Source organism: Canis lupus, chromosome 19 (assembly GCF_011100685.1).
Source record: "Canis lupus familiaris isolate Mischka breed German Shepherd chromosome 19, alternate assembly UU_Cfam_GSD_1.0, whole genome shotgun sequence".
NCBI classification, from domain to species: domain Eukaryota; kingdom Metazoa; phylum Chordata; class Mammalia; order Carnivora; family Canidae; genus Canis; species Canis lupus.
Genome location: NC_049240.1, coordinates 2,897,006 through 2,913,247, shown reverse-complemented (window position 1 = coordinate 2,913,247; position 16,242 = coordinate 2,897,006). Strand labels below are relative to the sequence as shown.

Genomic DNA, 16,242 nt, shown 5'->3' with positions numbered 1-16,242 from the left:
CGAGGGTCAGGAGAGGCACTGGCGGACGGTGGCCTTCTGTGGGTCAGGAACCTCACTGATCCGTCCACCCTGGGGGAAACTCACCACGTTATCCAAGTCCGGGCAGCCTGAACAGTCAATGAATGAATTTATCTATTTATCTGTGAGAGATGCAAATACTCAGGACACCAACGCTCACTTAAGAAGAGGCAGCATCTTCTGCTTCCAGGAGTGCAAATCCATCTCATAACTACCATTCCTGCAACATCGGCCCTCCAGAGATGTGTGCCTCCTTTACCTACCCCAAGCTGGGATCGAGCACCAAACACTTCCTCCACTGTTCTAAGACAGCACGGGCATGCACACAAATTCCACAAAGTCAAATAAACTAGATTCCTTGCATGGCAGGATGAATCCAAACAATTTCCATAAAGTAAATGCCCATAATTATTCCAAAGTCAGATGGAAATCAGCACAGAGCAGGATTTGGATGCAGAAGAACCAATTAGGAACTCTGGCTAGTTTTCTTTCTTTCTTTCTTTTTTTAAGATTTTGTTTATTCATGAGAGACACACACAGAGAGAGAGAGAGAGAGAGGCAGAGACACAGGCAGAGGGAGAAGCAGGCTCCCTGCGGGGAGCCCGACGCAGGACTCGATCCCGGGACCCCAGGATCACGCCCTGGGCCGAAGGCAGGCGCCAAACCACTGAGCCACCTGGGAATTCCCTGGCTAGTTTTCATGTTAGGGCGGGACATTTTATTTTCAATGCCTTGGTTTACTCAGTGATAAAATGGAGTCAATATCACAGTTACAGGATTGTTCTTGTAATAATACGGAATATAATAGGATTTAAGGGCAATAGGCTGATTGGAATAAGCAGTTTAACAACCTGCCTAGAACTTGCCAAGACTCCTTTATTTAATTTGACTTCTACTTAGATGACATGTTTATGAAAAATGGCTTAGATATGACACCAAAAGCATAAGCAATCAAAGGAAAAAAATAAATAATTTTTGGCTTCATCAAAATTAATCATTTTTGTCCTACAGGGGACACAATCAAGAAAGTGAAAGGGCAACACAGAAAGTGAAAGAAAATATTTCAAAACCATATATCCGATAAGGGACTCGTTTCCAGAATATGTAAAGTACTGTTTACTTCATATGAAAATGCAAATAACCTAATAAAAAATAGGCAAAGGATCTGAAGAGACATTTCTCCAAAGAAGATATACAAACAGTCAACGAGCACATGAAAACAGACTCTGTATCATTGGGCATCAAGGAAATGCAAATCAAAACAAGTTACGCTTCACACTCACTAGGATGGCTTAACCAAGAAGAGAGGATATGAAGTATCGCCCAGGATGTGGAGAAACGGAAAACATCTACTGCTGGTGGGCATGTAAAATAGTGCAGCCACTTAGGAAAATCCTTTGGCAGATCCTCCAAAGGTCAAATGTGGAATTTACGTAAGACTCAGCAGCTCCACTCCTGGGTATATACTCAAGAGGACTGTACACGTACGTCCACACAAAAACTTGCACGTGGATGTCTTAATGGCCCTAAGTCGAAACAACCCAAATGTTCACCAACTGAAGAAGGGATAAATAAAATGCAGGATATTGATACAACAGAATATTCTTCAGCAATAAAAGGAACGAAGTACTGGTAGAGGCTACCACACGGATGACCTCTAAGAACACTACGCTAAGGCTACGAGGCCAGATGCCAAAGACCGTATCTTGCAGAAGTCTATTTATAGGAAGAGTCTAGAATATGCAAATGTATAGAGACAGAAACAGATTCGTGGGCGCCTCAGGTTGAGGTGGGGAGGGGAGGGAAGGGTGTCCTGCTAATGGGTATAGGGCTTTTGGGGTGGGACAAAAAATGTCTTAAAGCTGAGTATGGTGATGGTCGTGCATCTGTGAATATACGAAAACCCATTCAATTGTCTACTTTCCACAGATGACGTGTTTGGTAGTGAATTACGTCTCAATTAAGCTGCTATTAATAATTTTTTTAAATGGCTTTGGGATAATCCTGATAGTGCTTGAGGCTGACAGGGGGAGGCTAATGTCCCCGGGTCCCTTGCTCTGTGACTGCGGAAATGAGTAGCACACAGGGAAGCAGGAAGCTCAGCGCGTGGCTCGTGGCAGGCTCTTCATGACGTCCTACTGAATCTGAACCGTCAGTTCTCCCAAAACTGTCACCACTAGTATCTCCTGACATGTCATCCTATGACAATGTCCCCATGTTTGGTTCCATCTCACTGTATCTGATACCTTGATGTGCAGGATGCCGCTGAAATCCACTTCCTTCTGCTCCAGCGGCATGGGGTCACGGAAGGAGCTTTTGCGGAGTCACCTAGTGTTCAGGAGCTCAGTTCTGGCTCTGAATCTGTCATGACCAGTTCTGTGGCACAGACATGTCACTTAACTCTTCGATGCTTTGGCTGGCTCAGCTGTATAAAGTGATCATAACGGCACCTGCCTCCCTGAACCAGGTTTTTGAACCAAGAAGCGTACAGGAGGTTACCCATGGGCAAGTCCTACAGTTGTCCTTGGTCTCTGTCCAAGGACAGGAACCCAGTTAGGTTCACTCCAAACCACAGTGACCGTAGTCGACCTGAACATACCAGGAAAAACAAACTTCCACTAAAGTGAAAATTAATTAATTCATTTGTATAATCTGGCCTGTAAGAAATACATCAAAAATCCCTACAGCCTGCACTTTCCCAAGGGCTTTGTGAAGATCCACATAATGCCACACACATATGCATTTTTGTTTTCTCTACCGTGACGTGGATTTACTGCAAAGACCTCTAATTGTTTTTCAGGTATCTGCAGATGGACGAGCATATTAACAGGAAAGGCCGACAGGAGTGCCAGCTAACCTGGCAAACACAGGTACATCACTCGTAACTGAGGGTTTGTCACACTTCGCTCTTCTCGAATCAAAAGAAGAAATGAAATCCCCAGAATACTGGAAATGTCACATACGTTGGTTCTAAGGAATGCACACTTCAGGGTGGGCCTAGGAAATGCAGCCGAGGATTAGCTTACGCGGTTTAACGAGCCTCTGAAAGAATGTCATCGCAGATCAAGGTTCTTGCAAGGGCAGCAAGCACAGCTCACTGGACAGAGCAGCCAACGGCAGTCCCGCTTCTAGAATTCTTCAGGCCTGGCCCTGCCACCACCCAAGTCTCACAGCCGGCCTCCCTGAGCCTCAGTCTCCCCACCTTTAATGTCTCACTAGACTTCTATGCTCTATAACACGCAAGGGGTGGGGGGGAGGCCTCTGAAAAGGTCCAACCTAATCCAGTCATCTTAACCACCACCAATGTCCCCCGCTAGAAGACCCCGAGTGTGGGCTTCTGATTAGACACCAGCTCCTCAACGCTCCGTGTGCATTCATAGCTGGCACCACTAGCTCCCACTAAGATTTATTTTTTTATTTTTATTTTTTTTTTTTATAAATTTTTTTTTTTAAATTTATTTATGATAGGCACACAGTGAGAGAGAGAGAGGCAGAGACACAGGCAGAGGGAGAAGCAGGCTCCATGCACCGGGAGCCCGACGTGGGATTCGATCCCGGGTCTCCAGGATCGCGCCCTGGGCCAAAGGCAGGCGCCAAACCGCTGCGCCACCCAGGGATCCCCTACTAAGATTTAGATGAAAACAAAGGGCACATACAAACCTACTGTAGGGGCCATGCTAAAATATTTTTTTTTAATATTTATTTATTTATTTATTTATTTATTTATTTATTTATTTATTTATGATAGACACACAGAGAGAGAGAGAGAGAGAGAGAGAGAGAGGCAGAGACCCAGGCAGAGGGAGAAGCAGGCTCCGTGCTGGGAGCCCGACGTGGGACTCGATCCCAGGACCCAGGGTTGCACCCTGGGCCGAAGGCAGGCACCAAACCGCTGAGCCACCCAGGGATCCCTGCTAAAATATTTTAAACTACGGACAGTATAGTGCTGTGACCCTCACGTTAGGTGCACATACAAGTAGAAAATCGTTGTGAAAAATTCTTTTCGACAACTTGAGGTACCAGATACTCAGACAGAAAGTAACACTGTGAATCGGTACGCAGTTGGCCAACCGAATCAGTAAATACACCCTTCCACGTTAACCCGCGTGTGCCCTTGCCCTGGGTAACACGGACCACAATTCTCCCTCCCTTTGGGATGTTGTGCTTATGTGTCAACGCTCACCCGCCACGGCCGAAATGCCAAACCCCCAAGTGTGTGACACCTGTCTTCCTATCCCCCCCCTCCCATCCTGCTTCTGCAGGGCCTGTCGAATTCATCTAGAATTACTTGCACACTTGCCCCATTCCGCTTCCCCTCCTCTTCCCAGAGGGGCTCCTCCCGGTGCCTGGGGTCCGACTCCGACTCCCGGGTCCCCCACTTGTCTTGGAGCACGGTGAGCCCTGAGCACACACGTCATCACCGGAGGAGGGAGTAGTTTTGTTGTTTTTTGAAAACCGACATAATAAGTCGTCGCCGTGCTGCCTCGATGCTGTTGGTACAAAGAGTCAAGTCTCGGGGAGAGGGAAACCCGTGCTCCTGTGTCCACCGTCCATGCACCATACGAGAGGACGGGGTCCGGATCCAGGGCCCACCCCACCGCACCCCACCCGGAAAACCAACCCAGCAATCGAGACTTTCTCAGAAGGTCTATTACTCACTCCTCTGAAATCGTTGTCAACCCTCCGGACCTTTGGACCTTTGGCCATTTCCCACACGACGCTGCTGCAGCCAGCCGGCTGTGGCTGGTCTTAAACGATCTTGATGGCCTGAGATAACGAAGTCAGACTATGGCCCTCAAAACAACTCTCCCCCACACCTACCTACTGTATTAGTTCGAGGGCATCTTGTTACATAAAAATGCTTTTGCAAGGAGGCTCAGAAAACACTACTAAGTCCGTACATTTAGGCTCTCCAGCGCCTTGGGGCGCGGGGGGTGGGTGACACACGGGGAGCCACGGCTTGCTCAGTGTCAGGAGAATGTGGGCCACTTAGGCGCGTGCCTGTGACCATGATCAGTCACCTGCCCACGATCCTGGAGAGTGCAGGCCGCGTAGGCGTGTGCCCGTGACCATGATCACCTGCCCGCGATCCTGGAGCACCTTGCGGATAAAGCGGGCAAGGCCCTGAGGCCTACGAGGCCACAGCAGGCAGCACAAAGGTCAGACGGACCGCCACTACCTGTACCTACTCAGAGAGTGCCCTGCGGGCTCTACGCACTATTGTTAAATAAAGAATTTCGAAGCCACGGAAGACTATAGGAAATTGCAAATACACGCAATACAACTCTGACCTTTGACATTTAGCCTTACCTGCTTTGTTTTCCTTTTCAACCAAGAAAATGTAACACTCCTAGCAAAGGTCCCTTTGATGCCTCCTCCATCCCACCTCCCTCTCTCCATCCACCACTGTCAAGCTGCTTTGTATTCTTCTCATCCGGGTCCTTACACTTTAATTGCCCCATGGGTATGTACACGAATGCACATTTAACACTGATGCGCACTTTAAATTTTACATTAACGATAAAGAGTTCATATGGTTTGGCAACCTTTTTCACTCAATAAAACGGTTATAAGATCTACTCAGGTTATCCTTGTAAATCTGATTCACTCATTTTAAATGCTGTATGATATCCACTAGATAAATGCCAGTTACTTTTTCCTAATAAAGGACATTTGAATTTAACTATAACTTTTTCCCCCCTATAACAGGCACTGAAATCATTTTCATTGTTTGTGATGTTTTAAGCATATTAAAACATTTTAGAATGGAATTCTTGGGTCATAGGGGAAGTGTATCTTTAAACCTTATCAGACTTTACATAATTGCTTTCCAAAGTGATTGTGCCAACTTACTCTCACCAGGAAAGCGAAAGAATACATTTCTCCATAATGGTCCCAACATTATCCGTGGTTTGGTTTTGTTTTTCTAATTTTCACCAATCTCAAGGGTGAGAAATAGTAGCCATTTGTTGTTTTTAAGTAAGCTCGACAACACTGGAGCTTGAACTCACAACTCTGAGATCAAGAATTGCATGCTCTTCCAACTAACCAGCCAGGTGCCCCTCCATTTGTTGTTTAAATGTTGCATTTTTCCAATTATCAATGAGCTTGAGTAGCTTTTCCTGTTTATTGGCCATCCTGGTTTCCTATTCTGTGAGCTATGTGCCTTTCCTACTGAAATGACTTTTGCTGGAGATCTAGTGCAGAGATTTAGAATTTACCATTTAGAGGCTTCCACGAATATACAGCCTGATCAATTCATTTCACCAAATATATACGGATCTCCCTAAAGCCAAAGGAGCAGTACACTTGGGCTTACTTCTTTATATATATACTATATAAGTGGAGGAATCTGTGATCAGTATTTGCAAACTCCACTTCCATGGAAAGTTCCTGTAGGTCACAGGCTCCCACCTTCTCCTACCTGCTGATCCTAAGGTGCTACTGGTATGTCCCCCTGTAAGTCTTGCGCTGACGTTGGATTACGTGCTCTTAGGCAGAAAGTAATGAAACAGTAACGCCCAGAAGCAGCTGCTGACAGTTATCAACTCCAGCCACACCAGTTTTTATACTTCTCTCTCTCTCTTTATTTTTTTTATTGGAGTTCAATTTGCCAACATATAGCATAACATCCAGTGCTTATCCCACCAAGTGAAGAAAGAGAAATTAAGGAGTCAATCCCATTTACAATTGCACCCAAAAGCATAAGATACCTAGGAATAAACCTAACCAAAGAGGTAAAGGATCTATACCCTAAAAACTACAGAACACTTCTGAAAGAAATTAAGACACAAAGAGATGGAAAAATATTCCATGCTCATGGATTGGAAGAATTAATATTGTGAAAATGTCCATGCTACCCAGGACAATGTACACATTTAATGCAATCCCTATCAAAATACCGTGGACTTTCTTCAGAGAGTTGGAACAAATCATCTTAAGATTTGTGTGGAATCAGAAAAGACCCCAAATAGCCAGGGGAATTTTATTTTATTTATTTATTTTTTTTTTAGCCAGGGGAATTTTAAAAAAGAAAACCATAGCTGGGGGCATCACAATGCCAGATTTCAGGTTGTACTACAAAGCTGTGGTCATCAAGACAGTGTGGTCCTGGCACAAAAACAGACACATAGATCAGTGGAACAGAATAGAGAACCCAGAAGTGGACCCTCAACTCTATGGTCAACTAATATTCTACAAAGCAGGAAAGACTATCCACTGGAAAAAGGACAGTCTCTTTAATAAATGGTGCTGGGAAAATTGGACATCCACATGCAGAAGAATGAAACTAGACCACTCTCTTGCACCAGACACAAAGATAAACTCTAAATGGATGAAAGATCTAAATGTGAGCAAGATTCCATCAAAATCCTAGAGGAGAACACAGGCCACAGTAACTTCTTGCAAGATACATCCATGAAGTCAAGGGAAACAAAAGCAAAAATGAACTATTGGGACTTCATCAAGATAAAAAGCTCCTGCACAGCAAAAGAAACAGTCAACAAAACTACAAGACAACCTACAGAATGGGAGAAGATATTTGCAAATGAGGTATCAGATAAAGGGCTAGTTTCCAAGATCTATAAAGAACTTCTTAAACTCAACAGCAAAGAAACAGACAATCCAATCATGAAATGGGCAAAAGACATGAACAGTTTTTATACTTCTCTTACTGAATCTTGTTTGTAGTTTCCCCCTAGCAGTCTGAGAGCTCCTGGAGGGCAAGCACAGCCTTGTTTATCCTGGGATTTCCAAAGCCTACAGTAAGTCCTGTAAGTTATGCTGAATATTTTATAAATTGGATCACAAAGTTTTCACCCTGATGGACATTGGGAGAAACCAAGAAATATTTTTAAACCTTATTCGGCTACCATAGTACCTAATAGGTTCTAGCAAATTGGCCTTAAATAATTAAAATTGTCCAAGAATCATTCAATGAAAGGAGACCAACACTTGCAAAAAGTTTGGAAAATCCCACCTTGATGCAGATCAGACTCACATCTAAACTTTGGACCATGGGAGACCAAATTCTCTAATTTTGAAGTCATCTGTCACTTTTCAATGAATACTGAGATTTATCTAGAATTAAGATGGATCAAAAGCAGAGATACTTAGGGAAAGCACAGGTCTTTCTATTCTCCTACTTTTGGAAACCAGTCCAGAGATTGGCAGCTGTAGCCCCCCCCCCCCAAAAAAAAACCACAGAATTACCCCAAAGTTTAACTAGTTTAAAGTCTTGTGCCCACACACAGACTGGTAACCAATCTGCCCATCCTACCGGCCAGAGGACCCGGCGACAGATCAGGAAAACCATCGTGGGCACACAGCAGCACAGGGGGAGGCTGGAATTGCTGGGCGCGGGGTCAACTCCAAGCTCTCAGTGCCCCGAGTTCGTACAGTCACCAGGAACAGTGCACAGGTATACATGGGGGGACGCGACGCACTCCTGTCCTCTGTGCGAGACGCTGGGGACACAGGCTTGTCGGGAGGGGTGGCTGGGGCAGGAGAGGGGGGCAATCTATGGGGTTTCTCAGGTTCACAGCGTGAGAACAGGCTTTCCCGGGCTGCTGTCCTGCTCGCTACGGGACAGACAGTCAGGGCATGTTTTTAAGTGTTGCACACTTTCCAGCCCCTCTAGCATGTTTAGGTAAAGCAGGCACAGTTCAAACCACTGTTGGTGGTTTAAGAGACCGTCCACAACTCTCTCAACCTCAACAGCTGTGTCCCAGGACACGGCCCGAGAAGCACGGCCGCCTTACAATACGACCTGGCCTCTGTCTTGGGGGAGAGAGGAGAGCGCCCGTCTTACGTGTGTGCACACACACACATGCACACACACGGGGATTTGTCACCATTTGTGGAAAGATGAACTAATGAGAAGTTCGGTAACATAGGAAATACCCTGCCAACTCGGTCAATGAGGAGAGTACTTCCCAAACTATTGGTGACCAAGAATCCGTTTGGTTTTAGTTTCCAACCTGATAGAGACTGATACTTTTGTAAAACATGATATATGTGAAATGCAGGATCTATAGAATATGAAAAGAGACACAAACAACCCTCCAATTTTTTATTACTTAATCCAAGAAATTGCTCTAGGTTTCTAAATGCTTAATCTCAATTTCTGTTCCTTAGCTCAAGGCGCTGGCAAACACAAAGTTGCAGACCAGGACTTTAACTAGCACTCAATCAGGAAGGCAATGCTGGAGGGCAGTAATTTTCTCAGGGCTGTGTTTATTAGGATCATACACATAGTTTTAAAGAGCACATTCAATTCTAATAATAACACATTTTTAAAAAAGATTGATTGATTGATTTATGAATGATAGACATAGAGAGAGAGAGAGGCAGAGACACAGGAGGAGGGAGAAGCAGGCCCCACGCAGGGAGCCCGATGTGGGACTCGATCCCGGGACTCCAGGATCACGCCCTGGGCCAAAGGCAGGCACTAAACCGCTGAGCCACCCAGGGATCCCCAACACATTTTTGTTTGGGAAATTGAAACAACTGTCTACCCACTGCAAAGTAAAACAAAACTCAACAAAATCATTTCTCAGTTGAAGGCAAGACTACATCAACAGGGGAGGCAGGAACACAATATACACTGTGCTGTGTATTTATCCCATGGGCACTGGTTTAGGAGTACAGAGAATCCACAGTCCTGCACTAGACGAGCCCTGGGAGACCCTTGACGCATTTCTTAACACAAGGGGGGCAGGCTCAGAGGCAGAAAGACAATGCTTAAGGGGCAGAGCATTCCCTCTGTAGTATTCCAAACTACTTCTGGGTTGTAGGGTCTTTGAAATTCATGCTTGCTTCTATAAGTACATTAGTTCCTCTTACTCGTGGTTTCACATTCCTGGGTTTCACATATGCCCAGTCAAGTGCCATCAGAAGGAGATGATCCTCCTTCTGAGTTGTGGTTTGGAGTTCGACAGCAGCCTCACCCTATGGCCCCATGCCTACGTCATCCACCTCGCTTCATCCCACCACGCAGGCATTTTATCATCTCACGCTAGCAGAGGGTGAAAGTGAGTACAGTACAAGAAGACATGTTAAGTGAGAGAGACCACACTCACATAACTCTATTACAGTCTATTATTATAATTGTTCTATTTTCTTGGTGGTATGTCTGTAGAGGGAAAACACAGTATACGTAGGGTTCAGCGCGATCCCCAGGACCAGGCATCCATGAGGGGATCTTAGAACTTACCCCCCGCAGACAAGGGAAAACTGCACACAGAAGGTTAGAGCTCCAAAGGAGAGAAAGAAACCATGACGTTCATATTTTCCACCACAGAAGATAAAGCACAGGTGGGTTATACCTACGTAACTGCAGAAAATTGAAATCTGAAGACTGTTTCCTCAGCAAAGCCTTTGTCATATTAGCCAATTATTAGCCAATTAGCCAATTATTAGCCAATCAGCAATTATTAGCCAATCAGTGCTGTTCACACCTGCCACGCATCCTTTGAAGGCCACGTCTTCCAGGAGCTGCTCCATTTCACCCTATAGGCCAGTCTCTTCAAGTTCCAAGCACCAACTCCTACAAAAAGGGAGGGTACTTGGAATTGGTTTTTCCTTCTCTTTGGGGCCGTGTCTGAGAAGGAATCATTATCATATTTTAATGCCTAACACCCCAGTTACGACCAGCTACATAATTTGCAGAGCCCCGTGCAAAAAGAAAATGCAAGCCCCTTTGCTCAAAAATTCTTGAGAATTTCCACACAACTAGTAGAACATTCACCCAAGCCTGGAGTCCCTTGAAATGCAAGTTCCTGAGCTACGGCACAGGCCACATACCCAGCAGGCTGGCTCCGACCCCAGCAGTGCGCTGGTGATTTCATCCCCACAGACAAGCTTGTTGTTCTCAGACTTTTATCGCAGACTCAAGTTTGCTCTGATATGGACCCATGAGGACAATGAACTGAATTTATTCAAAAAACACTCTAGATACCTGCGTGTCCTGGTTCTGCAAACAAGTCCTCAACCCAGAAAGAGGAAGGTAGATGCACTTTTCTTACCTTTACGGCTGCTCCCATATACGCAACAGGACGGCGTACTGCTTCTAACCTTGACTAGAGGCATGAAAACCTGAGACTGAGGGCTCAGGGCTGGCCAAGGTCCTCCTGGAGAGTGAAGGCGGAGGGGCCCTTTTGGTGCTGGCGGGAGTACTTCATCACTGTGAAGTCCACCGTTTTGTTTTGTTTTTTAAAGATTATTATTATTATTATTTTATTTATTCATGAGAGTCACAGAGAGAGAGAGAGAAGGGCAAAGACACAGGCAGAGGGAGAAGCAGGCTCCATGCAGGAAGCCCGACGTGGGACTCGATCCCGGGTCTCCAGGATCAGGTCCTGGGCTGGAGGCGGCGCTAACCCACTGAGCCACCCAGGCTGCCCAAGCCCACCGTTTCTAAGAGACAAGCCACATCCACCACCTCGGGGAAACCTGGGCGTGATGCCCCTCATACACCTACTGCCAGATGGACCACATTTGTAGGAGCCACTCACTGTCCCAAGATCACTGCCCACCCTCCTAATTCATGTGGCCCCTTCTCTATAATGAATTAATATCATGAAATAGAAGTAATTAGGAATTTTAAATTACATTTAGGTAATGACCTAATAGGTCTCAATAAGTTATAGTACATTTATGCAAAGACAGACATTTAAAATCATGCCCTTGGGGCACCTGGGTGGCTCGGTTGGTTAAGTACCTGCCTTCAGCTCAGGTCAGGATCTCGGGGTCCTGGGATCCAGGCCTGCATCAAGGCTCCCTTAGGAGCCTCCCTCAGTTGGGAGCCTACTTCTCCCTCCCTCTCTGCCCCTCCGCCCCCCTCATGCTCTTTCTCTCTCTCAAATAAATTAAATCTTTAAAAAATCATGTGCTCAAATATTATTGAATGATATATCTATGATAGTATGTTACATGAAGAGCACAAAACTATAATTTTTGTTCATGATTCCAATCAAAATATATTACTATATTATAAACTATAATAGATGTATCATTTTTAAAGACTACAAAATTAACATACTGGTGGGTAAAATATTTTCAATTTTTTCTGTATGGTTCTGAGTTTCCAAAAGTTTTTCAAATGTACATTCAATACTTTTATGATGCAAAAGAGTTTGTTTGTTTGTTTGTTTGTTTGTTTTTTTGGTTATCTCAATTTCCCACAACCTTCTACTTTGGGCTTTCTTTTACTCAAAGAAAGGTAAAAGCATTAAGCAAATAAATGGTTACTGTGTTTACAACGAAGCTGCTACTTCATTCAAGATCGTCACAGGTTAGTCATCTTGTTGCTAGCATGCAACCCCACAGGGAGGGGGTCAATATCTAAGAGCGGCATCCTCAAAAACACTCTGATGGAGAGGGTGCCTGGCCTTTATCTTTAGAAATTTGTTTAAAGTTCATTTTTTCCCTCTAGTATACGAAGCACATCCATACCATAAACACATACACATTCAATCACACAGCACCAACTTCCTTAACTCATTTGTAGGGACTACACACCTAAACAACTAGCTTAAGTCAGGAAGTTGATATCCCATCCCCCCCCCAAAAAAACCTGCAAACATTAGATGGGTGAAATTAGTTTTGCCACTTTCATTACTGAGTCTTCATTATAACTGTAAATACTCCCAGCGCTGCCTTTGGCTATGCAGATGTGCGGCAAAGAGGTTATGTGGGGACGTCTGGGTGGCTCAGCGGTTTAGCACCTGCCTTCAGCCCAGGCCATGACCCTGGAGACCCTGGATCAAGTCCCACGTCGGGCTCCCTACATGGAGCCTGCTTCTCCCTCTGCCTGTGTCTCTCATGAATAAATAATAAAATCTTAAAAAAAAAAAAAAAAAGAGGCTACGTGTGCTTGTAACTACATAGGAAATGTCTGGGAAGTTGTACATTAAACCGTTAACAATGGTTACTTCTGGGAAATGACATCAATATAGGGAGACACCCCACGGGGAAGAAATCAGACTCTTTTAACTAGTAGAGCTGCATTTTTAAAAGTAGTCTTTACGGACATCCACATGCAGAAGAATGAAACTAGAGCACTCTCTTTCACCATACACAAAGATAAACTCAAAATGGATGAAAGATCTAAATGTGAGACAAGATTCCATCAAAATCCTAGAGAAGAACACAGGCAACACCCTTTTTGAACTCGGCCACAGTAACTTCTTGCAAGATACATCCACGAAGGCAAAAGAAACAAAAGCAAAAATGAACTATTGGGACTTCATCAAGATAAGAAGCTTTTGCACAGCAAAGGATACAGTCAACAAAACTCAAAGACAACCTACAGAATGGGAGAAGATATTTGCAAATGACATATCAGATAAAGGGCTAGTTTCTAAGATCTATAAAGAACTTATTAAACTCAACACCAGAGAAACAAACAATCCAATCATGAAATGGGCAAAAGACATGAACAGAAATCTCACAGAGGAAGACCTAGACATGGCCAACATGCATATGAGAAAATGCTCCGCATCACTTGCCATCAGGGAAATACAAATCAAAACCACAATGAGATACCACCTCACACCAGTGAGAATGGGGAAAATTAACAAGGCAGGAAACAACAAATGTTGGAGAGGATGCGGAGAAAAGGGAACCCTCTTGCACTGTTGGTGGGAATGTGAACTGGTGCAGCCACTCTGGAAAACTGTGTGGAGGTTCCTCAAACAGTTAAAAATATACCTGCCCTACGACCCAGCAATTGCACTGCTGGGGATTTACCCCAAAGATACAAATGCAATGAAACGCCGGGACATCTGCACCCCGATGTTTATAGCAGCAACGGCCACGATAGCCAAATGTGGAAGGAGCCTCGGTGTCCAACGAAAGATGAATGGATAAAGAAGATGTGGTTTATGTATACAATGGAATATTACTCAGCTATTAGAAACGACAAATACCCACCATTTGCTTCAACGTGGATGGAACTGGAGGGTATTATGCTGAGTGAAGTAAGTCAATCAGAGAAGGACAAACATCATATGGTCTCATTCATTTGGGGAATATAAATAATAGTGAAAGGGAATATAAGGGAAGGGGGAAGAAATGTGTGGGAAATATCAGAAAGGGAGACAGAACGTAAAGACTGCTAACTCTGGGAAATGAACTAGGGGTGGTGGAAGGGGAGGAGGGCGGGGGGTGGGAGTGAATGGGTGATGGGCACTGGGGGTTATTCTGTATGTTAGTAAATTGAACACCAATAAAAAATAAATTAAAAAAAAAAAGTAGTCTTTACGGAACTCTAAAACTACAATCTTGTGCGTGTCCTACACTAAAGTAATAATACAAGAACTAATAAAGGAGTAACAGAACATGGCACCGAATGTCCTGCTGTAAGGCTTCAGGAAAGAAGAGACTATGTAGCCAAGGTGCTCTTGGCGACCCTAAGCACCTCTGCCTCGGGGTGCGGAGAGGTAGGGTGCCTGTCAGCAGGACCGTGGTGGGGCCCGACGCAGGGCTCGGGGTGGGCCCAAGTGAAGGACGCGCAGGCCAATCACACCCTCTTCCGGGGAATTAGAGCTGAGAAATGCTAAGAGAAAAATCGAAGGGCTACAGAAGCAGAAGATGAAAGGATGTCACGAGAAGGGAATGGACCAGGCAAGCCGGATGACAGGGAAGCAGCAACCCTGACTATAGAAAAGGCAGGAAGCAGAGGAGGAGGGAGCCAGCCATGGCACCAGGAGAGGGCGGAGGGCGGTGGCTGGGTGGTGGGTGACCCGGGGCTGGGGGGCGGGGTACGAGAGGGGCCATCTCCCGCCGCCTGGCTGCCCTAGAGCGCCCCAGCCTGGCCCCAGCGTCCTGGCAGCTACTGCCACCAGGGCTGCCAGGCCTCAGCTCCTTGCGCCCCGGAGCGCCACCCAAACCCTAGCCACCCCTGGGGCCTCAAAGGTGAACTGAGGAAACGTTCCCTCTGTACCGCGGGAAGACGGGTGTTACACAACCACGAGTGGAGGCATTCAACCACCACTTAATAATACGCTTTCCAGCCTGGCATCCCGATATCCTAGAACAGACAAAAATAGCGGCTGCAGAACTGCAATTAAAACAACCATGCTGTTGACAGCGGAGAGATATGGGAGCAGCCCAGCCTGACTACTGGGAACTTGGTCTGACGCCGTCACCTTGAAGGCCTGCACCCCCACTCGCATTCCCTCTTCAGAATTTTAGTTCGGGGTGCCTGGGTGGCTTGGCTGGGTGGCCAACTCTTGGTTGCAGCTCCGGTCATGGGTCAGGATCTCAGGGTCCTGGGATGGAGCCCCCCGTCTTTGGGCTCTCCACTCAGTGGGGAGTCGCCTTGAGGACTCTCTCTGCCCCTCACCCCTGCTAGCACACGCATGCACGCTCTCTCTCTCTCATCTAATAGACTGATATCTAGATAACTAGAAGAATTCCAGTTCTAGCTCAGCCTTAATGCACCTGGATAGGGCTAAAGGGATATTTCACAACACACTCGGTTTGGGATACATCAAGTGAAAGCAGCCTCACCTAAGGTCCAGGAAAGCTTTGAAGAGGAAAGTGAGCTGGGAGGACCTGAAAATAAAGAGGCTAAACAAGGAAGCTTACCAAATATGGTTTCCCTTGACAAAGCCAGGTGGATAGCAGCAAGGAATGCCCTATTTTGTCAAGTTGTCCATTATAATATTGTGTGTTTCCCAATACACGTAAACAACCTGCATATGCAGATGAGTCCCTTATGGAATACATGAGATCCAAATGAGATTTCTGAAGAAATAGTTCAGGGGATCCCTGGGTGGCTCAGCGGTTTAGCGCCTGCCTTTGGCCGAGGGCGCGATCCTGGAGTCCCGGGATCCAGTCCCATGTCGGGCTCCCGGCATGGAGCCTGCTTCTCCCTCCTCCTGTGTCTGCCCCCACCCCCCGCTCTCTATGTCTATCATGAATAAATAAATAAATAAATCTTAAAAAAAAGAGAGAGAAATAGTTCAGGTATGGCCTAGAAATAGCCTATAAACTATTTGGAAAAATACTGATAGGGGATGGACAAAGGGATCACTGGCAATAAAAGAAAGCAGATCCCGAGGTGGGGCAGCGTTCCACTGCAAAATGACTTCAAAGTTGTTTCCAAGAAATTGTTCTTTTTTCACATTATGAACAATGTCATGACACAAGAGCCAGCAGTTACAACTACCAACCGTATGACGTCAGCAACGTCACTGCCTCATATATCCTCAGAGGTTG

The 16,242-nt window shown here is 45.6% G+C and overlaps 1 protein-coding gene across 5 annotated transcripts in view; it reads right to left on the bottom strand.

Moving 5' to 3' along the window:
- TBC1D9 (TBC1 domain family member 9) overlaps positions 1–16,242 on the bottom strand; it is a 135,834-nt gene that overhangs the window by 84,465 nt on the left and 35,127 nt on the right. Inside the window, exon 1 of one of the 5 annotated variants that reach the window (XM_038564571.1) lies at positions 10,476–10,536. The exons of the other annotated variants lie outside the window; for them this stretch is intronic. Coding sequence (XP_038420499.1) covers positions 10,476–10,521 — 46 coding nt within the window. The 5' untranslated portion in view covers positions 10,522–10,536. Of the gene's footprint in view, positions 1–10,475; positions 10,537–16,242 lie in introns of those variants that run through there. 5 annotated transcript variants of the gene reach the window in all.